This window comes from Nematostella vectensis, chromosome 14 (assembly GCF_932526225.1).
Source record: "Nematostella vectensis chromosome 14, jaNemVect1.1, whole genome shotgun sequence".
NCBI classification, from domain to species: domain Eukaryota; kingdom Metazoa; phylum Cnidaria; class Anthozoa; order Actiniaria; family Edwardsiidae; genus Nematostella; species Nematostella vectensis.
This window is the reverse complement of record NC_064047.1, coordinates 11,446,613-11,473,422: the sequence shown is the minus strand read 5'-3', so window position 1 is coordinate 11,473,422 and position 26,810 is coordinate 11,446,613. Positions and strand designations below refer to the sequence as shown.

The 26,810-nt window shown below is 41.3% G+C and overlaps 1 protein-coding gene across 1 annotated transcript; it reads right to left on the bottom strand.

The window, feature by feature from the left end:
* Nucleotides 1–1,163: 1,163 nt before the first annotated feature.
* LOC5501046 (signaling mucin HKR1) lies at nucleotides 1,164–26,269 on the bottom strand. The gene is made up of 14 exons (XM_048721684.1): nucleotides 26,041–26,269; nucleotides 25,821–25,924; nucleotides 23,949–24,117; nucleotides 23,047–23,240; nucleotides 10,898–11,690; nucleotides 9,257–9,317; nucleotides 8,367–8,491; nucleotides 6,584–7,743; nucleotides 5,662–6,066; nucleotides 5,003–5,236; nucleotides 3,893–4,499; nucleotides 3,302–3,649; nucleotides 2,880–2,925; nucleotides 1,164–2,701 (listed from the first exon to the last, which is right to left on the bottom strand). Exons 1-14 carry the CDS (start codon nucleotides 26,126–26,128, stop codon nucleotides 2,644–2,646), a joined length of 4,392 nt encoding a protein of 1,463 aa, XP_048577641.1. The 5' UTR covers nucleotides 26,129–26,269; the 3' UTR covers nucleotides 1,164–2,643.
* Between the last annotated feature and the right edge of the window lie 541 nt (nucleotides 26,270–26,810).

The following is a 26,810-nucleotide window of genomic DNA, read 5'->3' as shown; positions in this document are numbered from 1 at the left end:
ACACCTCACACCATCCCATCACACCTCACACCATTACACCATACCTCACACCATTCCACCACACCTCACACCATCCCATCACACCTCACACCATTCCACCACACCTCACACCATCCCACCACCTCTTACACCATCCAACCACCCCTTACACCATCCCACCACACCTTACACCATCCCACCACACCTTACACCAACCAACCACCCCTTACACCATCCCACCACACCTTACACCATCCCACCACCCCTTACACCATCCCACCACACCTTACACCATCCCATCACACCTCACACCATCCCATCACACCTCACACCATTACACCATACCTCACACCATTCCACCACACCTCACACCATCCCATCACACCTCACACCATTCCATCACCTCTTACACCATCCAACCACCCCTTACACCATCCCACCACACCTTACACCATCCCACCACACCTTACACCATCCAACCACCCCTTACACCATCCCACCACACCTTACACCATCCCACCACCCCTTACACCATCCCACCACACCTTACACCATCCCATCACACCTCACACCATCCCATCACACCTCACACCATTACACCATACCTCACACCATTCCACCACACCTCACACCATCCCATCTCACACCATTCCACCACACCTCACACCATCCCACCATTACCTCACCCCATCCCACCACACCTCACACCATCCCACCACACCTCACACTATCCCACCACACCTCACCCCATCCCACCACACCTCACACCATCCCACCACACCTCACACCATCCCACCACACCTCACACCATCCCATCATACAACACTTCACACAATTCCACCTATCTCAAACCACCCTCACTCATTATCCTGCCAGTTCATCACACCACTCCAACACACCCCACCATTTCACAACACCAATTACCACTTTTATCCGACCACACCACAAGTCACACCATCACACAACACCAAACACTATTTCTACCCTACCACAGACCATCCCGTAAGCAATATCATGCTTGTGTCACAAATGTGGGTTGTAGAACCAATATGTACTGACATCCCAAACACCACTTTTGCCCTACATGCGACGACGCACATGATTCAATCACACCATCCCGACACAGCCCACAGCATCGCAACGCGCCACCACCAAATCACCAAACTGCCCAAGCGAGAATGTCATAAGTTAATTAAGTTTTACTAGTACATTGGAATTATGCATGCGTATAAAATAACAAACATCAGCGGATTTAAAATACATTTGTAAGTTGTTATAGTAAATAAAAAAATGATTTTCCACCTTACACTAAAAAATAAGAAGCAAAAACCATCTCATCACACCATCACTCATAATAGCAACCCCGCTTCCGCAGAATCAGCAGGATTGATAACAGGGATGGGGGGCGGGGCGTCACTGTACAGTGAAATACGGGGGTAATAACACTGTTTCTAGCTCTGTCCTGTTGTCCAGCATACTGTTTAACATATCATCGCTTACGTACGGTGTTCCCTATACTGTTGTAACTTTCGAAGAAGGAAATAGACTAACACAAGGTTAATTGGTAGAGTGATTTTCATTAACCCGTGAACTACACTTTAGCGTATTACGCTTTATTGCGATCTAATTCCATTCTCTTTTGTGTTTTCCTGACTATTACACATTGACTAACACTTTATTTCACGGGTTAATGAAAATCACTATGTTTACGCCTTTATTAAAACAAAGTCGTTTTGCTGGCTTTTAGAGCTTTATCCCTTTGCCTTTTTTCTCTGAAGAAGGGCTAATGCTGGAAAGATCGAGTACTCTGTTTTACCAGAAACATTTAAACCTTGTGTTAATTTACTTGCCAGAATCGATCATGCGTAGACTACCCATACATCATGCAGACCACCTATTTATTCTACAGCTTGTCTGTAGTTTTTCTAGTCACACTACTTTCTAACAAGCCTTGTTTCTGTACACACTGAGCTCTATACTCTAAAGTACTTAACAGGTCTTGCTTGTGGTCTCTTCCATACATTCTAACTACTTTTTAACAAGCCATTTGTTGCTTTATACAATGTCCCATACACCTATTTCAAAAAAGGTTGTCAGTGCAAATGGCGAATGGCAAATAGTAAATGGCAGTTCTAAGCCCGAACGGTGCTTCTGGGTACTAATCATTCGTAAAATTAAAGGTGTTAAATTAGCAATGTCAGAGACATACATTGATGATCTTTAATGGGTAATTGTTTGATTTATCCACATTCTTCAGCATTAGTAGAAATTGAATGAGACCCATGGTTCCTTTCGGTCCTAGAACTGCCATTTGCCAATCGCCATTTGCCGTTTCGCACTGACAACGTTTTTTGAAATAGGTATATACTCTAAACGCTTTTTGACAAGCCTTGCCAGCGTACACAGTGTCCACTACATTCTAGCTACTTTAATCTAAAGCTTTGCTTCTGTACAGTGTCCCATCCGAAATAAACATACTTCTATTACTTTCTTAAAATGACTGAATAGCGTCCACAGTTTCCCACATATCTTAAGTACTTTAAATTAAAGGTTTGCCGTTGTCCTATCAGTTCCGGAATACATATACTTCTAATACTTTGACTACATTTTACAATGGATCGCTTACAGAGTGAACCATCAATTGTTTTAGTCGGCAGATAGTGTTCAACCATAGCACATGACGACTTTATTGTAACTGACGAAGATCCCTCTGTTTGGTTTACTGAAAAAGACCATTTTGATTTTATTAATATTACAACTATAATAACTTAAATAAAATTAGACCACTATCATATTTATCAGACCAACTAGCCGTGACAAAAGCTCTAGGGATCTATTGTATACCACAATAGAAAAATACTAAAAATCTGATCCGTATATGACCAAAAAGTATTTCTTACCATCGAAAAAACCTCTTTCCGCCAAATGACCCATCATGTTTTCCCTCTAGAACACAATAACAAAAAAATAGTTTGCATAAAGATAGTTGGAATGAATAGAAATTGTATAAATGGTTTAATAGCTTTTTTATGATAACGCTCTCTATAAAGCTTGCCTTGCACTAAAATTGAATTTACATCCAAATCTAGGCTTTTGTTTTAAAGTCCGGCGTGAATCCGACTTGCGTGACACTGTTGTTTTGTTTTTGTTTTGAATGTTATGAACGCCCATCATTTTGAAAAAATGATTTTTTGATATCGTAAAAATATAATCGAGTCGATTTTATTGTAGGATGGATTAAATTTCAATGAAATTTAAATTCAAACGGATTTAATTCACATAGCCTATTAAACCACGCGTCACGCAAATCACATTAACTCACCTCCCGAGTCCAGCTCTACGCCGATGTATGTGTCCGTGCGGTCTGGTAACGAGCCCACGTATTTGACTACGCCCCTTCCTACGTTGCCACGAGTCCGGGTCACCAGAACACGCATGCCCAGTTGAATATCCTGTGGGGAGTTTGGCGCGAAGGGCTTGGTGAAGAAGGTACCAGTATTTCGCCCGATACCGTTTTTCTTGCAAGGAGTGGTTACTGAGGTGTCCGAAGTGTAAGAGGAGAGACTGGTGTCGAATTCTACATGCCGAGGGATGGTTGTTGCTGATTTCTGGTGAGATGCTTTACTGTTTGCGTTAGACGCTTCGTAAAGATTCGTCAGCGAGCCCATCCCTTAAATGAAATAATACATATTGAGACATTTGGTTGTCATTGTCTACAGGGCTCACGGTGCATGAGGATAATAAAAAAAAAACGGGATTAATTTATTTATTAATTTACTCAACTGTCGTTTATTTATCCATCAAAACTACTGGTTCAAAAATAATATAATAAAAATTCACGTTTCGAAACCCGCATTGCTCCAAGAGTACCAAATAAATAGGTAAACAAGCATCACAAGAACTCATCACTTACCCCGTTGATAGCTCCGATATCTTCTTTTGTCAGGCTCTCCCCGACCAGAGAAAGCCGCTGACCGGTATATAGCGGGATCGTAATCCAGTAGAGAAGAGGACGAAGATTCTGAACTTAGTGTTCGGAAGCGGTCGCGATACGGTCGGTGGCTTTCCAGAATATCCGAGTTATCAGAATAATCAGAATCATCACCGAGTGAGCTCCGGTAAAGTCTATGCGAGGTCACGTGACGAGACTTATATATATCCGTGAAGTCATGCGGATTTGTGGAGCCAACTTTGAATGCTGAGTCGTAGTTGTTGTCTGACCAGGAGTAGTGCGAGCTCCCCACCCCTGAGGAACTTGTCTTGTTGTGTCTCACCACCCCTGACGGGAGCGCTTTAGGGCGTGTCTCGTCACCCTTGCTCAGCCGAAGTTGTCTCAGCAGATTCTGCGCTTTGGTTGTCTCCAGTTCGTTTTTTATCTTGTCATACTCGTGTTGTAGTCTCCGCTTTTCCTCCTTCAGTCGCGCCACTTCGCCAAGCGCCTTGCTCAGCTGGGAGATTTCATCTGAACTGCTGGTGCCACGGGGCGATGATTCACGAGACTTTCGCCTGACGTCAGTGATCTATGAGCGGAAAAAGAAATGAATTTGTCGATTGATGTACATTTTTTAATAAAGGAGGTGTTACTCTTCTCAATGATTGGCATCCAGTGATAGAGAAGTGCCTAGGGAGGTGCGCGCGCACCTGACAGCCAAAAAGTCAGTCAGTCAGTCAAATACTATCATTTTTTCATAAAATGCCTTTTGACTGCGCATTCCTCCCTCACCCCCTTCATCAGACAATCCTTTGTGAGCGCAATGTTGTATGATTTTGCAAAACAAAAGCAGGAAAGGAAAGATAACATAAATCCCTATGATTTATTAATGCTGTTGCCATTGTAAAACAAAGAAGCCTTTAGCTTTTGATTGACGTTTTTGCTATGGTAACATACCTCAGCCTGACGCTGTTGATTGACGTTGTTTCCATGGTAACTTACCTCTGCCTGAAGCTGTTGATTGATGGTGTTTCCATGGTAACTTACCTCTGACTGAAGCTGTTGATTGACGTTGTTTCCATGGTGACTTACCTCTGCCTGAAGCTGTTGATTGATGGTGTTCAGGTCGCGCACGGTAAGCTGGCTCACGGTCCTGAGGCTCGCCTCCTCGTCCTGTAGCTCTTGGTTGCTCTTGTCCAGCTCTTGACAACGCTGCTGGAGTTGCGTGATCTCCGCTTCTTTCTCTTGCAGCGTGACACGTAACGCACTCACGGTCTCTTCAAGGTCACGCAGGCGTTCTCTCTCGGTATCATCCAAAGTCAACGCCTGCAATAGGTGAGTTCCTTTAGCTAGTTTGATTATAGGTTGAAAATAGCGGCGTAACATACTGACAGTGGTGGATAACTGTGGATAACACGTGGATAACGGTGCCAATTGGTAAGAATTGTAGAAATTTTAAGCGGATTTTTCTTTCGCAGGAAAATAACAAACCTAACTATTAGTGAAAATAGCACTGGCGGATCCAGAAGACTTCTAAAGGCTGATTTGGACAGCACAATTCATCGAATTACGTAGGATACGTAAATGTATGCAGCAAAGAAAATTCAGTTTAATTGGGGTAACGGAGGTACCCGGTTATCAGGAGTTCCAGGGATCGAGTTTAGGGGGGTAAAAATACAGTTAAACAAATCTAAGGGAAATAAAGTTTGGTTCAAGTTTTCGGGTGTTTGAGGTGCATCCCTGGTATTTACCTGCAAGGTGATCACTTGCTGGTTCAAGTCGTCATTCTGAGCCCTTAGTCGCCGCAGCTCCGCCTCATACGCCTCAGTCCGCTGCCTAAGCTCTCTGGCTAAGTCATCTCTCTCCCTCACCAGGGCTTCCATTTCTGGTGATACTTTGGTAAGGGTGTACTGGGGGGAGGTTCCTTCTGAGTCACCGACATGGGTGTGGTCAGGGGTGTTGCGAGTGTCGGTAAGGTGCTCAGGAGTATGCTGGGCAGCAGGGTAGCTTTCAGGGGCGTGGTTGTTATGGGTGTGTCTGTCTGGCGTACGGTGGCCCGGAGCTTGGCGATCAGGGTAGTATTCCGTGGCGCTTGTGTGACAGGGGCGTGATGTTGTCGGTCGTTCTTGCTCCGCTGAGTACGCAGATGGTGGGCTCTGAATCAAATATAAATAATTATTCATACAACATGCAATTATAAGGATAGATGTACAAGAAAGAAGGTTAAAAATAAAATAGCTATCCCCATCAAATTTTAAAGTGTGAATAGCAAATGGCAGTTCTTCGATCGAAATGAGCAAGGGACCCTATACATTTGTCATTAAATGCAGGAAAAATATCGCACGATTATCCATCAAAAGCCAACAATGTATGGTTTTGGCATCGCTGTAGTTTATTACCTTTACGGTGATTACGGTCGTAATGTTCTATTAAAGGTTTAAATTAAAAGTCCATTGCAAGTTCAATAAAGAAGCAAGTTCAAAATAAAGCAAGCAATATAGTTAAGGGGTGGGGGGGGGGGGGGTTGGGGAGGGGGATATCAACAGAATGTATGGGAAAATCTGAGATAAATAAAGGAAAAAAAGCTTTATATTAGTCTAATGAATTGACGAATATCAACGTTGCATACAATAGTTGTATTAATTTGGATAAAGTACACAAAGTACTACTTACCGATGATGAGCGGCTCGATCTGCCGGACTCGCCAACTGCTGACCCCGGTATGACACGAGCCACACCCTCTTCATGAGAACGCCGCACCTCGAACGGCAGGGTATCACTCAACGAGACGACCCCTGTCACCAGAAGTGGGGTAGAACGGACACTTTGGCTGCTACTGACAGAGTTATGGGCAGATGGAGGGATGCTCGGAGGAAAGGCGGACACCTCGTGGCCTCCTGCAGGTAGCTCCATACTAGGCAGGTGATAGGGAGGACTTGACGGCGGGTGAGATCTGTCTGATGCCCTGTCCGAAAGGGCTAATGCAGGTCTAGGGGACGAGGTAGCACTGCCCGTTCTGTCCGAAACGGTAGACCTAGGGGTAGGGGACGTAGGTGCACTGCTAATCTTGCCTGATGCTACAGAGGGAAGTCGAGGAGATACGGCGCTTCTTGCTCTTTCTGTTATAGATGCTGATGGTGACTGATGTGACTTAGAACCTGCAGAAACAGGACGCGGGGATCCAGACGGACTTTGCCCACTCTGCGATACTGTAAACCGAAACGAATTAGAACCTGCAGAAACAGGACGCGGGGATCCACAAGGGGCTTGTGATACTTCTGTTGGAGAAGGCGCAATTTCTTTTCCACTAAGTGATCTATCGCAGGTGTCAGAACCAGGGGATGCTGCACTCCTCCTCACGTTATCGACAGCGGGGATAGGAGAATGTCTTTTTTTGCTATCAGAACGTCCAGCTTGCTCATTCGACACAAGAGAATGCCTACTTGAATTAACTGACCCAGCCGGACTAGGATAGCGTGCTAAATCCCCACTAGCGCTGCTAGGTCCGATAGAGTAAGGCGAGAATTTGGGATTCCGTATTAGGCCCTCTGACAAATCGCTTACTGAAGACCGTTTAGAGGAATTACCGCTAGAATGACCCTCAACCGTATCCTGTGCAGCGGGGATCAGACCGGCGGTGTGTCCATTCGAAAGGGCGGGGCCGTTATCCCATTGTGGTGAACTGACTTGGCTTTTATGTGACCCCATCGGGCTGGCGTCTCGAGTGCATTCCTCTCTTGACGTTGAAGGGGTGGGTTCGGGGTGGATGCTGTGTTCGGTAGACTGGGATGCTTTATGTATTTGACCATTTGGCGGGGACTGAGCATCATCACCTAGCCATGTTAGATTTTTTTAATAGTCCAGCCATGTAAAACAAAAATGCCATAGTTCAACATCTTCACTTCCACTATTACATAAACAAGTACTAGAGAATCGAGTTCTCGGGAGATCCTTAGCGGGTAATACCTAGAAATTAAGTGCATCTTAGCCGCCATGAGGTGAGAGAGACGCGGTATAAGACCCTGGTTCCTCTTGCAGCCAAAAGGACCTTGATCTATGCAGATATTGGGGGAGACAAATGTCTATACACTAGGATTTGGCTGTTACTTGGGGTCATTACCAGTGAGACCAGCAATCAATATTCGAGTACGCTCAACTCCAAAAGCAAATATATAAACATATATATCACATAACAAGGGAATAGGCGACTTGCTAAAAAAAACACGTTACTCTTGGAGTGGCAAATTCAAGCCACAATTATCACAGAAATTTCTGACACCATCACGCTAGTGAGCGACAAAAAAATATTTTAATGAAAATAAGCCCTGGCCGATTGATTTAAAAATTGCCTTGTGTTATTTTTTCGCTAAAAGTCGGAGCGCGCAAGGCCGCCACCCAAAAATACACGTCATTTCTAAGCGCAGTTCCCTCATCAAGTTGACTTCTGTCAATCTACCTGACGGCAAAGTTGGGCGAGGAGCGAGCACGGTGCCACTTGCAGACAGCTTCCTCGGCAGACTACAAAAATCCACTGGTGTTGGATCCTCGCCATCAGCAAGGCTTCCACGCTCACTCAGGGATCTACGGAACACAACATGAAAGACTCACCTTAGCACGTCCGCTTGGCACAATTTGGAAATCAGCGGGTTTCAAAGTTATATTAAAGCTTTGTAGAGTCATTTAGATCTTACAGGTCAAGATGTACTAGTGTGAAGGAAATGCGCTTAATGGCTACGTTTTGCAGTGAAGCAATCAAGTCGGGTAATATTCGCTTAATGCCGAGAGGATTACGTCAGTTGAATGTCGTACTAACTTTGAATGAGATTTACCTACGTTAAGTAGAACACTTTCGTCGAATAAGATTCGGCGTAGTGTCGAGAAGATGGAATAAACATTCGTCAGGTAGTTTCATTTACATTAAATTAAATTCAGCGTAGCATAAAGAAGATTGTTTTACGGCGAATAGGCTTCGTCGTCGTAGTATCAAGATAACTTTGCGTCGAAAAAGATTATCCGTAGTGTCAGGTAGCTTGGTTTACGTCGAATAAGATTCGTAATAGTGTTGCACAGATTGATTTGAGACGAATGAGCTTTGTCTTTGTAGTGTCAAGATTGATTTGTGTCGAATTAGATCCACTGTAGTGCCAATTACATTGATTTGCGACGAAGAAATTCGCTGTAATGTCGAGTTAAAAGGACTTATGCCTCTACGTAGTGTGGTTATGGATAAGTGTTGAACTGCAATGATTTGGGGCCCTCCCAAGTCATTAATTCTCTCCTTGTGAAGGACCCAGTACTTATCATCTAACTTATCATCATCATCTAAACAACATTTCTGTGACTTACCTTGCAGGAGAATGTGACCCACGACTGCCACGGGATCCCTGTGGTGGCGAGGGCACTGGGTCTACAAAGAGTGTTTCAGCAATTTAATGCAGAACAATGCATATGTATTTCAATACTTATATAACGCCCGAATGGACATGACGGGAAAAGTGACTTGACTTGACGTTTCCAATACGCTCATTTCATATCAAATAAGGCGGAAAATTCCCTTAAGTACTTAGTGAGTAATATCAAACAAAAATCAAATGCGACTTTTTTTTTAATTGATGCGACTTTTTGTAAAGTGTCGTTGAAATTTGAGCTCTTGAGATGAACAAGGAAAAAAATTATCTTAAAAAGCCAAAATTTGGGTATGTGCATTTCGGCCTCACGTTATTTGTGTTTTGAAAAGGGAAAATCAGTCCGGAATACAAGGAACTGAAGGCCATTGTAAGGAATTGTATCTTCTTTCTCCATCTCTTCGTAGTGCGCATTTTCAGGGTTTTCCCGTCATGTCGCCTGAGTGTGTTGTCTTGCTGTGCCAAGTTTGCGAACCATATAGCATCATTCAAAGTCCAGCACTGAAATGGTCTCTCCGAAAGGCGCTACACCAATCAGACAGCAGCAAATATTATTTCTTACGTTTAAATGACGTTAGCCAGAAAAAGGTTTAGCAGTTAGAATTTATCTACGAGAGTTCGCAGAATATTGACAGTCGAATTAATAAACATAAATAACCTTTTCCCAAAACAACGTTGGACGATCGCCGATGACGAGTAGTAGGAGAGCCTGGATGACACGGCCTGTAAAGCGTTGCATTACAATACCTTCCATAACATATCTTTACCTACCATATAATTAGCCTGCGTAGCTAGCGTTTCTGTGGAGTTTCAGCAGGAATAGAGAGCGAGCGAGGAATATGGCCGCGCGAAAAATGGGGCGAGCGCAAAAAAAAGAGAAGGGGAGGGGGACGAAGGAAACGCTTGCCAGCACTCATTGTCATTTTGGCTCACAGCGAAGAGCGAAGAGTGACGTTTGAGTTGGATTGGAATTTTTTTTTCCAGCTTGCAGTTTGGCTCTTTCATTGACTATGTAAATTTACGGTAGGTTTCCGAGCCGCGTGCATATAGAATGATGTTGAGATCGCCTAGTTTAGGCGAGTATAGTAAACTCTGCATGTGTGTGTTCGCTTCGAAATTGGCTTTTATAAACAAAACATGACAACCCAAATCACGCTCAATGTGATATCGAAAGTCGCATTTGCTAACTTTGTAATTCTAATTTTGATTAAAAGAAAAACAATTTATATTTCGCATCTATAATCTGCAAACCCTGCAATGAACCCAAAATGAGATCGGAGGGAGGTTTTTGGGGGAACTAAGTTTGACAGCTGTTTTGAATTATACACGCTTGTCAAGGTTTGTCACTTGGAGGCGAAACCGTTCAAGCGTGACATGGTCTGGACGGGTTATCCCAGGAGGCGTTTGCCAAAAAGACAATGAGTGCTGGCAAGCGTTTCCTTCGTCCCCCTCCCCCTCCCCCTTCTCTTTTTTTTGCGCTCGCCCCATTTTTCGCGCGGCCATATTCCTCGCTCGCTCTCTATTCCTGCTGAAACTCCAAGGAAACGCTTGCTACGCAGGCTACCATATAATCGCCACATACCGTGGATTGAGCGAGGCGAGGTGGCATTGTTGCATACTGAAGTGTTCTCCACCATTTGTAGATCTGATGTTAAAAACGTTCCGTTATGCGAGAAAGACTCGTCAGGCAATGGGTCTTCTGCTAGGGCTCTCTCAGCCCCTATGATTTTGTCTCTGTCTGTTTTCAAGGAGGTTGGCCCGCTTTCCCTGCTCTGTCGACTAAGACACGCATTCTGATCAATCAATTTCTGACCAGCGGTATTCTGGTCTTCCCCCTCAGACCCAGAGCTGTACTCGGAAAATGAGTCTTCTCGGTCTACAGACAGTCTATTATCTTGAGTTGGTGAGCTGCTCCGGGAACTCAAAGGCGAGGTCTCATTACTTTGGTCTCGTGAATACGTTGGGCTTCGCACTGGAGAGATATGACCAGGGAGGCGTGAAACAGGGGAGCCTTCCCGGTGAGCCTGCTGGACAGCGCTAGACCGGTAGTCAGCAGTCTCTCTGTATAACTCTTGGTTAGCGGGCTCTCGGTCAGACTGGTGGTCAGCTGTCTTTCCGTATAGCTCTTGGTCAGCAGTCTTTCGGTAAGAGTGGTAGTCAGCGGTCTCTCGGTCAAACTGGTAGTCTGTGGTCTCTCTGTATAGCTTGGGGTCAGCAGTCTCTTCGTATAGATGTTGGTCAGCGGTTTCTCGGCTCGAAAGACCCGAGTCTTCTAAGCCAGGCAGTGGAATGGACCATAACAACGAGTCATCGGGGGAGGGGACGGGAGAATTGTCACCGCTTCTTGGTACCCAGGACGGCTCGCCGTGACTCACCTAAGAATTAAATAGATTGTTATTGTGGGGGTTGAGGACTTATCTTTTTCTGCCTTTAGGTCCATCTTCACGATAAAACATACAATACCATAAACAATAGGCATACAGCATCATGTTGTCGTGCCATCTACATGGAGCCCTCTGGTATGTAAGCGCAACACGTCAGCTGGCTAAGAACGTTCTTGTAACGTTTTTCAACTTACAAATATCGATTCGCGAAAGCGAAAGCGCGAATTCCACAGGAAACGATCATTTCGGAAATAAAATCATATTCCAATTCCTATACAGAAATAAATACAATGCAATGGCAATACAAGGCAATGCAATCATCCGAGGAAGTGATCTTTTTCAGTTCCCGATAACAAAGAACTAAAGAGGGATCACCTGTCGGTGCAAAACGTGTTATTCACATACAGCGATTTACAATAAAACCTTCTCAGTGAATTTTTTTTAATAAAGATAATAAATATGATAAAGATGATTAATCAATTACAGAAATACTAAAACAATACATTAACTATATCTAATGGATAATCGAACTATTACTGCAAAATGCATTTTGTAGAAAATACATTGTTCCCCTTTGTTCGTTCCATTCGCAATCGCCATTTGCCGTTTCTCTGACGTATTTTGAAATAGATAAATATATATGTGATATTGCCGTTTTCCTCGCTGCCTGTAAAATAAATGGCAGACTTTCGTTTATTTCTTTAAAACATTATTGAACTGTGCTGGAAATCTTTGTGAAAACAGAGCGCTGTGTTTTTTTAACACATGGGGATGATTTCCTATGCAGCGTTCAAAATTTTAATTTATCGTAGATTTCAGTAGATTTATATCCGCATTTTAAGTTTAGATTTTACTTTCTAAAACCGTAAAACCGAAATTTTGAGAGAAGCCTTTTTTTATCACTCTTTTGACATTTTGCGATTGGGTCTAACACGATTCAACCCAATTTGATAATCTATGCGTACAGTAGTGTTTTTTTTTTTAATACTTGGTCACGTTTAATTTTGAAACATGATTTTAATATATGGCTGCTGTTCTTTAGTAACTGAATTACTTTACCGACAAGAATATCACTATTAAAACAGTTTATCTGCGATGTTTTTATAATTCACTTATTTCAATAGGTACAAGTTTAAAAATGCATAATAACAGTTTCAAAACAAAAAAAGGATATGGATAAAAACATCCAACGCTTATTGAAAATGTTCAAGTTAAGTGTTCCTCTGAGTGAGGAAGTTGAAGAGGTATACTCTAAAATATAATTTTCAAGGAAATGCCAAGTTTAGAGTCATGTGAAAAGGGTTCTTATAATCTTAAAAAGTTGTACATTAAATTGTTGAAAAAATGTACCGATTAAAGTGCAAATGCATGTGTGTTGTGCCCAATGACGAATCTGGTTAACCAGTAAATACGTACCCAAAATGCTGACGAGGAATAGAAGCGGTAAAACAAGAGAAGTTACTTGCAGTGAGTAAAATATCATAAATTGTCCCAAACAAGCTGAGCCCAGATCAAGGACTGTTTCTCTTTAACACGATGGTTATCTAAATACCCCCATTAAACACCCACACAGAGCAAAACATGCGACAGTTATCAATTACCCTAGCCATACAATGCGGTCAATTTTAAACACCCCACAAACCACAAGTCTTTAGTCCATTCCGTCGTCACGGTAACCGTGTTACACGGGCACCAGTCAGAAGAAACCGTAACGTGCATATAAATTAGTTTAATTAGAACCCTTCTTTATGTAACGACCCCCTAGATTCACGGAAAGATAAAAAAAGAAATAAATACATTTGTACAGGGCAAAGTGAAAGTCATGAGAGAGAGAGATATGTTATTTACCAGCTGGGAGGTCCGTATCGTGAAATACCAAGGCCGAGGTATCCTCGGAAACCCAGGGGTATTTTGTTTATTTTTTTCCTCAATAGATTTTCCAGCTTTCTTTAATAGGGCTTACGGTTGCACGAGGCGAGGTTTCGCTTTTGACTTTCGTCGATGTTCGTGAAGATTTCGTTCGTTCGTGATCATTCAATAAACTCCATTTTGTATTTCCACACAACGCTTTTAATCCTCCAGAAATACAGAACCTCCAAAGAAGACATTCTCTGAGTTTTGACCAACAATTTTGTGAAATAATTTAGTCCAAATTGTTACGTCGTTCTCAACTCGAATTGATCGTAGAAATGTATTCTTTCACTTTAAATCCTCCACAGACGATAAGATATATTTACTAAAGAACTTCTCTTGAATGTGGATACGTTAAGCTTGACAGAAAGCACTGCCAACCCTTCCCTCCAACCTCAAATCCACGAGTGTTCTTGCTATTTCCAACTGGAAATAGTTGGAAATTTTATCGAACAATTACTGTTATAAGGAAAAAGAAAGTTGTAGTTCCAGTTGAATCTTCGAACAGCCGCACACTTTCCTTGTTTTGTTCATTTAACACAGTTTTTGAAGGGAGGAGGAACTGTGAATTACATAGCCAGCCCAAACAATGATATTCGAAAAGTAGTGCGAACGCCCCTCAAAAGGTGACGGATACAGTGAAGGGGGGGGGGGGGGGGGGGGGGTAAGTAGTAAGAAACGATCTATAAAAGGACAGACGCACGCATTGAATTGTTAAACAAAAGTTCTGTTTTGTTTAACAAAAATTGCTTTAGATGGCAAACGCAAGATGTCCCCTGGTCCACTGACCGTGTTAGCCCCGTTACTAGCCTTCGATCCCCTAAAAGTCCACCCTACCAGGGATACGTTCGACTAAAAAATAATATGCAGGCCCGTACCTAGGGATTTTCTTGGAGGGGGGAGTTGCGAAATCCGGAAGTGGACCTACCAAGCCCCCCCCCCCCCCCTTTTTCTCCCGGGAAGGCGGGGGAGCGGAGAGGAAAAATAAAACTATTGGGTTACGGATAAAGCTTTTCTCTTAAATTTTTAGCACACCGATATCAAACGTCCCGTGGTGATATTACAATGGCATAAAAACCGCTCTGAAGGACTGTGATATTGAAATGAATATATGTTGGTCAAAAGATACAAATTCCGAAGTATATACACCCAGTAACAGTAAAGGATATGTAGTACTACAACAAAGTCAAGTTTAACTTATGAGTTAAGAGTTATCGAAAATGCATTTTTTTTTCTATATTGCTTATGCTTTATAGTTTTTGTCTATGAATATTACATCTATAGCGAAACGGAAGTGGAGGAGGGTGTGGGGAGGGTGCAATCGCACCTCCTGTACCCCCATGGGTCTGTAGAAACAGCTTTATGAAGACAACAGACAAGAGGAGGACAGGGAGTATTGACGGGTTGACGTGTGCATTGTGTAGGAGTATATTGTGATCGCGTAGACCCAATTTACACCATTAAAAATTGCACTTGAAAATTGAAAAATCGTTATAGTGTCGAGATTTCACACTTTGTGCACGAAATTGTTAACGTTATGCTGAAATTATCATTATACCGGATAAGATTATATCGAGATTTTTCTCCATACATGCTTTCATTTTGCCAGGATCAGGGCATGTTGATCGTTATGTTATCAAGGTGGCTTCCACTGCTCAGTACTAGGTTTTACTAAATGATGTTTTTTCTTCTTAAACTATAATTTCTAAAATCACAACATTCTAATGTTTGTTTAATTATATTTATATATTTTCTCCAATTTGAGAACAGATTTGAAACGCTAGTTAAGCAAATAACAAAGAAAAAGGCAATTTTCTAACAGGAAAATCTCCCTTGAATGAGCTTCATTCGCCACAAGGAAAAACAAGAAAAATTGGTTCAGCATCAGTTCCGTTTCTTCTTATCCATCAATGAGTTCCAATCGGAATCAGAAAAATAATGAAACCATAAATAGAAATAGGAGATTTCCTTGTCTTTTGAGTAAAGTGGAATGGTGATTGTTCGATTATATTAACAAACCTAATGGGATAAGGTTAAGTGGGATAAGTATTGCTAAGGTTTAGTTCACGACTGAAGGTTTCCATGAAGAAAGAGGTCTTTGCCTCCTCCTGGTTAAGGCAAGTTGTACTAGTTCTTTTTTTTTTTTTTTTACTGAGGGCCACACCGTATGATCCTTAACACTTGTAATCACGCGAACACCCCATTTTTGTGTGCGTGCGAGGGTCAAACGCTACAGTACGATGACCAGTTCCGTAGCAATCCTAGTTCCGTATCACTTAGCATTTGTATCTTTTTGCCTCGAATATTGTAGATTTGAACAACCCAAAGCTACCTGAATATGATACAAAACTATTAACCTTTCCTGAGATATAAATCCAGCTTATTTCACCCAATGGTATGTTCAGAAAGTATCATTATTTCGAAGCGATTTTCATAATTGTTGCTAAAGTGAGCGGCGTTTAGTGCCCAGTGAACTGACCCGCGTCAGGAAAGTCAGATGAAAACAATACCTTCTTTAACAAAAATGTACTTATTTTTATACGAATGCTTAGAAGAAAGAATGTCGGTTAATATGTATGGGTTTTTTTCTGACTTGATGCGATTTCTTCGATTTACATTGCTTTTTTGTTTTTCGTGCTTCCCGGAGGACGTGGAAATAGTTCCGTATCACCCTGCGCCCATAGTGTGTTTTTGGTTTGACTGCAGATATAAAGACCGCGGTGATCCTAGAACCTGAAATTTCTTAGAACTAACCTATCATAGTAGTGATAATCGTTCAAACGGTTTTGAAGACCTTTGCTTTGAGATTGTCAGAATTTTTATAAAAAGTATCAGTTTCTTCTTGGGTTGAAATCTTAGGTTGGGGATCTTAAAGGACTCTTTAGGGTCTAACATGAAGACAAAAATTCGACCTCTTTTTCTCGTTTTTCATGCTGAAGCTCTCCATCCGAACAAATAAACTAAAACACCTGTCGAAAAACCAAGGGCAGAGTATAAAAGGGTGGCCTAGCTCCCCCCCTTTTAGCAGCCAAATATACAGTAAATTAGACATTTAAAATACAGGAGAAAATGCCTTAAAAGTCCCTTTTGGGCCCCCTCCTGTTGAAAATTCTGGCTACGCCGGTGAAAACAGTCGTAAAAAGGAAGGTGCGTTTTCTGCTTCAGCTCTCTGCTGTTTTTGAGAGATAATTTCTCCTATCATTAGATAATTTTTGCAAAAATTGCACTGCACTGCACTTTCCATGCAGTATTTTGTTTATAATAAACATACTAAGAAATTTATAATAAGCTTATTACATAACATTTTTTTAGACTTGGCTGCAGTGGCTCCGAGGTTTGTGCTGTTCAACGGTTCAGTTGAAGACAGACAGAAACTTACATTGAAATGAATCTGTCTCGCTAATGTCGAGACTGCACGAGACTGATGTTAGAAAGCGTTTTAACAGCCTTACATCTCGCTCAGTTTTTCCCCTTTGTATTCTTGTTTTCAAGACTTTCTAAATAATCATCTACAGTATCATTGAGAGTAGCAAATCTACTGTATTGTCTTCCATTTTGAACGCTTCACAGTTTGAACGAATTCACAGTAAAATTTCATTCTCTCGCTCAATGGAGCTCAATAACAAAAGTGACATGCAAAGCTACCCGTCTACCCGCGTTGGAATTGAAGCCATTCAATTGCAGTGAAACAAATACTAATCAGAACCGCGAACGACTTTTCTTCACGGTGAAAAAACATCGTGAAGATGAGAAAGACCAGTGAACGAACGAATATTTACTGAATATGTTTCTAGTGTGTATTTCTCAGTATGTATATAATAAATTACGGGAAGCGATAAAAAGAGGGCCTGATACAAATTCTGTAAATTTTCATGTTCGAGTCCCACATTTTGGGACCACTGGGAAACAATGCTAATAGAAAACAATGCTAATAAAAAGCGCGCTTTGATTCGTCCTTATTAGAATGTTCAAATATCTTGCTCAGGCCGGCCAATGCGTGTTTTTATTTCTCATGGGAATAATTTTTCGATCTACTAGTTTTATACATTTACATCGGCGTAAATCCACAAATAATATGTTTTTCTTACTTTGCCTTTTGCATTTTTTTCTTGTTTCGAATGATTAGGTGACGTCACCGTACGTAATCATCAAGCTTCACATTTCTTGCCTTCATACATTCAAAAATATGTTTCGCTAAGCGCCGATTCACGTTTTCATTCCGGCTCAATCCCATAATTCTGACGAAGTTATTTTCTTTGTTGGCATGGTGTCTAACATTGATACCTGCATGCGTTTTAAGGAAATCCAGTAAATTATCCCGATCATCTTTATAGGCCGGACATTCTAACAGAAAATGCTCTTCATCCTCCACTTTACCTGTCTGGCATACTAAGCATTTTCTTTCGTTAGGTTTTTTATATGGCTTTTCATACCTTCCAGTTTCAATTGCTAGCTTATGATTGCTTAGCCTCAATTTAGTAAGGGCAATCCTATGGTCAATATTTTTTACGTCCGTTAGATAATCTTCTAAATTGTGGGACAGTTTAAACTTTCTGAGCGTACGCAATTTGTTCTTTTGTTCTTGGTCTTTTCTCTTGTCATTTTGAATAGAGCTAAGCCATGTCTGTTGTTCAATGTCATAAAGCCTTTGTTGAAGAAAACTGTAAGTTGCTTCGGGAGTGTTTGTGTCAGTCAGCCAAATATCGCTCCTACCCGCAAGGTCTAGTATTTGTTTAATTTTTCTATGCCAAAAGTTCTTGTTTTCATAATTAGATATGGTAGCGAATGCTTTGCGGGAGAGTTTTTCGTTATTCCCATTGTTGTTTGAAAGTTTAAGCCAAAGTTTGATCGCTCTACACTTTGCCTTTGTTCTGAGAGGGAATCGTCCTAATTCAGCCCTACACGCGTTCGAGCTACACTATCGGTTTACGCCGAGAAGCCATTTTAGAAACTTGGTGTGGACCATTTCTATTGGATCTTTTTCTAACTTTCCCTTGTAGTCCGCTCCCCATATTTCGCTTCCATAAAGTAGGATTGGTTGTATCAAGGTGTCAAAAAGGCGGAGAGTTAGTTTGATATCTTGTCTGAAGTGCTCTCCCATTTCTTTTCTTAACTTGAACATCGCTTTTAATGTTACTTTTTTGAGCTCCTCCTTAGCCAAATTAAAATTGCCATAAGGGCAAAAATGGAGTCCAAGGTACTTATAACTTTTGACATTTTCTATTTTATAAGTTTCGTAAAAGATTCGGTAATTATTCATAGTTTTCCCGGTGTTATTAAAAATCATTACTTTTGTTTTATCTAGATTGATGGATAGTTCGGATGCTTTGCAATATTCTTCGAGGCTGTTCAGATATTCTTGCAGGCCCTTTGCTGATTTTGATAGGATAACTAAGTCGTCGGCATAGAGAATGCAACTTAATGTAGTTCCAGAAAATATCCAACCCCCCCCCCCCCCACCCGCCTATTGAGGGGGTCAGAGCCCCCATCCCTCTGGAATTTCCAACCCCCTGTAAAAAAAATACAGTAACTGTTAAGGAAAAAGGGCATTTTACCCCCCACCCCCCCTTCCTCCCCTATGGAAATTCCTGGGCGTTTAAGCACCTACCCCCCCGGAATTTCCAATCCCCTCAATGGGGGGTACGGATATTTTCTGGAACTACACAATTTGTGTTCAAGTAGTGGTTTGTCTATTTAGACAAAAAAACCTGTTTCGTTAATTATTAATGTGAATAACCTCTAGTAATTTGGTGATGGGTGGATCTGCAGTCATGCGTAAATTTTTCAATCTCTGGCGCCGTGAACTATCTTGGCGTTTTCCTGCAGTGCGTCGTTACTAAAATTATTACCCTTATATATAACACCACTGTATTACAATTTTGCTTTACATAAATAATGTTCACAATTTAATTTGTGCATTTGATTGTGCCACCACGTGATTCATTGGGACAACTGACAGCCGACGTATTTTGACAGTGACCTGAAAAGGGGCGGCAGGTGTCGAGTCTAGTATTTGTGTCAGGCGTTTTATTTTTCCTTTCCGACATTTAACAAATAAAATCGCCTGGTACTCGGACTAGGCTAACAAATATGGAGACGAAACCACGCTTAAAATTCTGGCTACGGGCCTGTATCGCGCGTTATGTTTTAGTACAAATAAAACGCTATGTGGGGGAAGATTCGAACCAGTACAGAACAATGGGATTTTGCCTAGTTCTTGAATAGATTAAAATTGATTACCAAAATATACACATGTAAAAGGGAATTTGGAGTAATCTATAGGATTTTTCATTTTATCCTATCATAATTCATACGTCTTTATGGTCTTTCTTAACAAAGTGCGCTCAAATTAGGGTTTTTTGGGGGTATACTTTGTTTCCTGTTAGTTAACCGTACATATGTTTAGTTCACACACAAATAAACAATACAAAATGGGATGATAACGCGCCACAGGGAGCCCAAAATAAATAATATCACAATGTTCACTTTGTTACTAACAAACCCTCTAAAAATCATTTTCGTTAGTTTTTGTTGTGGCTCTGAAGGGGACCTATACTCTAGTGGGGGAGGGGGTCCTGAGCGTCCTTTTCTGGGTACGGGCCTATTTACATAGAGAGTGATGCTCGTCAGAAAATGTTCAAATCTAACTGAGATACTTAATATGTGACCAAACCATCATTTTGGGCGCTTAAAGTAAATTCTGAGGAATAATACAGATATTGCAGTTATTTAGTTACAATTAAGCTTACCCTATACGCATTGATCTGTATTTTTACCGTCAAAGAGGAGAATCACTCCACCTCGTATCAACAACATTTTACAATGTCTTTTCAATTCCTCAGATAAATAAAACTGGACCACTTGCGCATGGCGAAAGGGTCGGGTGATGGAAGCGACGCACGCCCCCCTGCACCACCTTCGCTACGTGTGGACGTCCGTCCCGTACGGTCTGAGGTGGGTGTTTGGCTCCATCATGGTCTTTGTAGCCGTCTGTTCCGTATGCGGCAACACACTGGTACTCTACCTGGACAGGCCAAAACCAATCATCACCACCAGACTGCAGGGCCGTCTTACCACCAAGTACTTTGTCCGGAGCCTGGCCATGTCCGACCTCATGTCCGCACTGGTGACCATTCCACTCCTACTGGCAGAGCTCACCACTGATTTCCTGTCAAGTGATCTAGTGTGCCGTGTCCACAGGTATTTCCAGGCCGTGCCAATCGCCGTTACCATCACCAACATGGTAGTGCTGGGGGTGGAGAGGTATCTGATCATCTACTACCCACACGAGGCGCCAAGCAGGATGGCATGCAAGAGGATGGTGGTGGTGGCCTGGTTCGTGGGCGCTACACTTGCCGTCGTACACCCCGGGTGTACCAGTGTCTTGAAGATATACCCCATCGGCACCGATCAGTACACGCGGCTATGCACAGTGGCCGAAGACCCCCTCTCTCGGGCACTCAACCTCGCCATCACCATTGTGGGCATCTTCATTCCAGCCCTTACCCTGGTGGTCACGAGTATTCGCGTTCTGATGTACTTGCACCGCAAGCGTCGTCAGACCTGCCCTGGTCAGCCGTCAAGCTCCATTACATCTACATTGAGGCACTACAAGCTCAGTTACATGGCGGCGTCGGTCATTCTTGCGTTCTTCTGTCCATATCTGTTTACCTTTGTGTATACGTCTCTCATTGTCGGAAACTTCATCGACACGACCATCGCAGATGAGTACACAAATCGCACCGTGGGATTGGTCATCATCTTGGTTAACTGCATGGTTAATCCTCTTATTTACTTGGTCCTCCTACCGGAGATGAGGCAGAAGGCTAAAGAAGCTTTCCAAGATCTGTTTTCACATATCCACCACATGATAACACGCGAGGGAAATAGCAACAAAGTGGGATTTGGCGCAAATCCTCCAGCCCCCGCGGTGATAAAGTTAGAGCCGCGTGAACCATGATGCAACTGTGGTAGACCACTCAGCGCGCATATCATGTAGCAACTCAGAACAAGACTGATATTTTTCTTTTATTATCAAATAAAGTATTGTATTGTCAAAAATCGTATATGTTAGATGGTTTATTGTTACCATTTAAATATCATATGATCGTAACCGTTTTATTTTACATACTTTGCCTATTATTAAAATATTGTTTGACTATATAGTAAAATTATTACAGTATTCTGACTTTTTGGTTACTGTATTGAATACCCGTGGTGTATGTGGGTCTATATACTTCTGATTTTTTATCTTCTGACCAATATTAATTTCAATATCACAGTCCTTCAGAGCTTGCGCTGCTGTGCTTGGTCTAGTATTGCTCTGTTTCTTTTTTTTTTTTTTGCTTCTCGTCTTTGCTGTTGTGACACTGGACTCTCCCTCTTTCCGCAAGTCAATGCACTGGCGGCCCCAAAACTGTACTGCTTCCGCAACACATTTGATTGTTAAGTCTCTCCTTGTCATCAAGGAGAAGTTTAAAGTCTTCTGATAAAAATCTGACCACCCCGAAAGAACAAAAACGTTTTATTCTTATGCCATTGCAGTATCTCCACGGGACGTTTGATATCGGATTTGAAGTCAAGTTTAACTGATGTATAACATACCAGAATCATCGAAAATGCCTTTTTTGTCTTATTCGCTTTTGCTTTAAAGATTTGTCTACAAATATGACATCTATAGTGAGCCGAAAGTGGGCCTTCCGCCGTTGTTGAGGAGAAGTGCAGATGCATCTCCTGCCCCCCCCCCCCCCCCCTGGTTTGAGCGGTTTGAAGGGTATAATAAATGCCGTTTGGTATGTACTTTTACGACTTTGCAGAATCACCATTGCTTCCCAAAGAAATCAGCAATATTTTATAAACAGTTTACCGCTGACAACAGGTTTGCTGATCCACCGCCCCCATTGGGAGAGACGGCAATTCTCCAAGGAACGCAAGTCATGTTTTTACACTTTATTATCAAAAAAATTAAACCTGTTTTGATAGATTTGCAATCGATAGTCAAGAAATCAAAGCCGGTAATTCTTTAGGGGTACCAAATAAATGAACAAGTACACATGACTGCCGCGCGCGGCTAAATCGTTTGCAATTTGCTTATCGAGTATTTAGCCATTTTTGCTGCACTGATACAAACAGTTTTAAGGCAATTCTTATAATTCTTTCAAATCATGAAAGGCCAAACACCAAAGATTGCAACAATATTCTTGTTTGAAACAATATTCTTGTTTGAAACCAATATGTACTGTAATTGCTGGATATTTGCATTTGACTCAAATTGCTATTCTTGACACAACACACTCTTACTGGGTAGAACCTCTGCAGAGCCTGAGGTCCCACCCCACCTGGTTTTTGGATGTGTGGAACTATCTACAGTAGCCACAGCTATCAATTCTAATGGCTGGACGTAGTCGCAATTTGGCACACCCATACAGCTGCTTACCTGATAGTGAAGCAGCTCTTTGTATAATGGGCTTAGGTCAGCCGCTTCATTTGGTTTACCAACAGCATCATGGCAACTCTCATCATCACCATGAATGTCCTTATCATCATCACCATTCTGCTGCATGTATTTCACATTTTCATCCATGGGAGGATTTGAAGTTACTGAATGGTCTGAGTTCTCCGGCTCATCAGCTGTAAAATGTGTTTAAATCAGGGTGTGGCAACTAGAACGACATGACGGAAAAACCTGGAAAATGCACGATTCGAGATAGAGAACGAAAACACAATTATACTGACTTTTGAAACACAAATAACGTAAGGCCAAAATGCACATACCCAGATTTTTGCTTTTTAAGATATTTTTTTCCTTGATCATCCTTGCACTATGTATGAGCTCAGGGACGAAAAGCTCAAAGTTGCACCAATTAAAAAAAAAAGTCGCATTTCATATTTTGTTTGCTATAACTCACTTTTTCTGCCTTATTAGATCTGAATTGAGCTTATTTGAAGCGTTATGTCATGTTTTTCTGTCATGTCATGACTTATAGCTCATGAAAGACAGTTAAAACGTCTTCCCTTGTTTGAGGCATCTTTTAGAGGGTAAATTCATGCCTAACCACGCCCACTTAAGTATCTTTTAGGGTACCCCCTATCTTTTAGGGTACCCCCACAGTACCCCTCCCCCCCTGGAGATATATTGAAGGTGTGTTTTGTTCATAAAAAAAGAATGCCAGAGATGGATATTGGGGTGATATTTGGTTTAAAAAATAACCAGAAATATAAGGAAATCAACGAATTACAATGAATTGTTTAAGCCCCCCACCCCCCAACCCCAAGCGCCTTTGGAACTCCTGGACTCAACCCATAATGCCTTGAGACTCAGCTTATAGGAAAGCTTACCAGTAAATATATAGACCACATCACTATGAGGGGTGATCAAAATTTCACTAGTTGGCAGTAAATCATCTCCTACAGCAAGTTGACCCATGTGGGACCCAAGAGGGACATATTGCAATGAAGACTCAAACATGCCCTCAACAGCATTCCATCGAAGAGCCACAGATCCTGCCTGAAGGGAAACACATAAGAGAACCAAGTATAAAACAGCATATCATCTCACCTTAGATTCACTTCCAAAATCTAGATGTGTCTTACACAAAACACACTTATGCAAATGTTATAACCCAATCATTTTCAGAAATGCTGAATAATTCAACTTTGAATTAACCATTCTATATAGAAATATTACCCCTTTATTCAAGTTGAATCACCCACATTAAGCCAAAAACAAGGTTAATTGTGCCATTAGGGGTTCAACTTGGGTGGGGGTTCTTCCCATGCTGGCCTAATAGGGATTCTCAATGTATTTTTTAGGGGTTAAAATCGGGCCTGGGGTCATTTTTAGGGGGTATCTGTGAGAAATTAGACTTTTCTTTTAGAAATAGTATTTTTAGGATTTTGCAGAGAGAGGTGTGACAACCCGAAACTTTCTACGTTTTAATACTTCCGACTTCTAAATAAAACTTCTTGACAATTTGTCATTTAAGGGGGTATGATACCCAAGAATAAATTCTGTTAATGTATGGCTCAGCGTAACACTCACTAGTTCCTGTGTTTTTAATATTATTGCATGAAATTTGGCAGGAATAATTATTGATAGTGTAGTAGTGTAATGAACCTCAAAAACCTTGAAATTTTTACAATGCTTAGTAATATGAAGGCTTTTTACCAAAGAATGCTGGTTAAAATTATAAGCTTTTTGTTTGTTTACTTGATAATTTTCCATTTATGTCAACTATATAGCAATTTTAGGTTCATTACATAGTTTGAGGTATTAGCAATGAGTATCCTTAGTTTGGTTTGTGTTCCAATTATAGTTTCAGAGCTAGAGCTGTTACCGTAAGAGCATTAAAATCATGTATTTTGGGTGTGGCTTGGTTACATAGCAACAGTAACTGCCAAAATTGGTATCGAGTGATTAGTCTAAATGAGGTTAATGATATGTGAAATAATAAAACTGCTAAGTCTTTTGCTTAAAATTTTTGTTGTCTTGGGTATCATACCCCCTTAAGATATTGTTTTACAAGGGTCCTTAAATCTGTGTTTTGGTATTTTTAGGAATAATTTAGCTTCTGGGTATATTTTGGTGTGCAGATATTTTTATTAAGGGGTATGTTTTTTAATTTCCTGACAAGCATCCCAATCACTTTTACCCTGAAAAACCCCCCACCCTGTGAGTAAGGGAGCCCAAAATTTGATTCCCCCAAGAAAAATAAAATATTTCAACTCCCAACATCTGTGTTTCTTAATTTCGTATCCTCTTTCCAACAACCTCTCTTGTTTATCTAGAAAAAGCACAGATGCGGAAATTTTGTATTCTGTAACTGAACAATTTCCACGAAGTAATTACACATGAGCCTTGAAGTTTGAATTATTTAAGCTTGATGAAAGCTTTTTTTGCCGTAGAAAGGCTATTATATAGCTCATCTTCATGGAGATTGAGTGGTGAATCATGGTGCTTTATCATTAATAGCGGTACCGTAGGTACAGCTGAATGACAGAGATCACTATCGAAACCCACCAACCGCGAAACGTATGTAAACAAACACAAAAGTGAAAGTGAAACGGCTGCTTAAAGTACAATGTAGTATTTGTAGCCAGAGCAATACACGACAAGAACAAAACTTGATTAGAATTTGTGCAATTAAAAATTATTTTAGACAAAATTAATCAAAACAATAGGTGTTCTGCGTTAGATATTACAAAACTTACCAAAGAACTTATGAAGTGAACTTGCTTTGGTGTGCATTGTCGCATCGTAGCCCAACGAAAACGAACCAAAACATCATTATCTATATCTTCACTTGTTCTCCCCCCTGTTTAAAAACAAGAAGATCATCAGAACAGACACATGCCATTAAATTCTTAGAATAAACATACACTTCAAGCCAGATTTACGACGTAGTAAGAGAAGTTTTGTTTGTAAACTGACCCTTCTTATATTCGGGGCAGCTTGCGAGGTAGTGGAATTCTAGCTCGTTTACTTCACCTACATCTTGCAAACAAAGTGGACATAGCATGATAACAAAAGAGTAGTGATGTGGCCGTTATAATGATGACCACATGTTAAAAAGGTGAGATGTTTCGCGTTTCGTTGAAGAGTTTTTCCAGGTGACTTTTCACACCACAAGTCACAAACATCCGCCATGTCTAGTGCCCAAGCTCCCGCAGGAACAAACTTTGTTTTGAGTAGGGGGGGGGGAAGGCATAAAGGGAAATGGGGCCTGGCGCCCCTTTCTCGAAACACCCGAGAATTCTCGGGGCCGAAAACTTTATTTTGCATTATTTTTGCCCAAAATTTCCTTGTTTTCCTTTTTGAGAACCGCTTTCATGTTTTAGAACAGTTTGAACTTCCTCTTGGTTCATATTCCGAATGATTTCGCTCAATAGGGCTATTTTCGAAGTTTTGCTAAAGCCAGAAAGTCACCCGAAAAGTCTCGGGTGACTGCGAGGTCCCGAAAACATTCTTAATATTTAAGCCATGAGAATTTCGGGCCCGAGAAGTTCGGGAAATATCAAAATCTATAAATCTATAAAGGGAATCATCCTTTACATGAATCTTTGTGGTAAAATACGATCTTTGACGATATTTCAACACATTCAAAAACCATAAATTTTATAGAAATTAGCCAGCTTTTAAAATTTAAGGAATAAATCGTTTTCGGGCCCGAGAATTCTCGGCTGCTTTGAGAAACGAGCCCC

Coding starts and splice junctions, on each gene's coding strand:
- LOC5501046 (XM_048721684.1), bottom strand. CDS start 26,128: ATGCTATGTCCACTTTGTTTGCAAGATGTAGGTGAAGTAAACGAGCTA. Junction 6,067..6,583: donor GATCGAGCCGCTCATCATCG/GTAAGTAGTACT, acceptor TATTTGATTCAG/AGCCCACCATCTGCGTACTC. Junction 2,926..3,301: donor CGTAGAGCTGGACTCGGGAG/GTGAGTTAATGT, acceptor ATTGTGTTCTAG/AGGGAAAACATGATGGGTCA.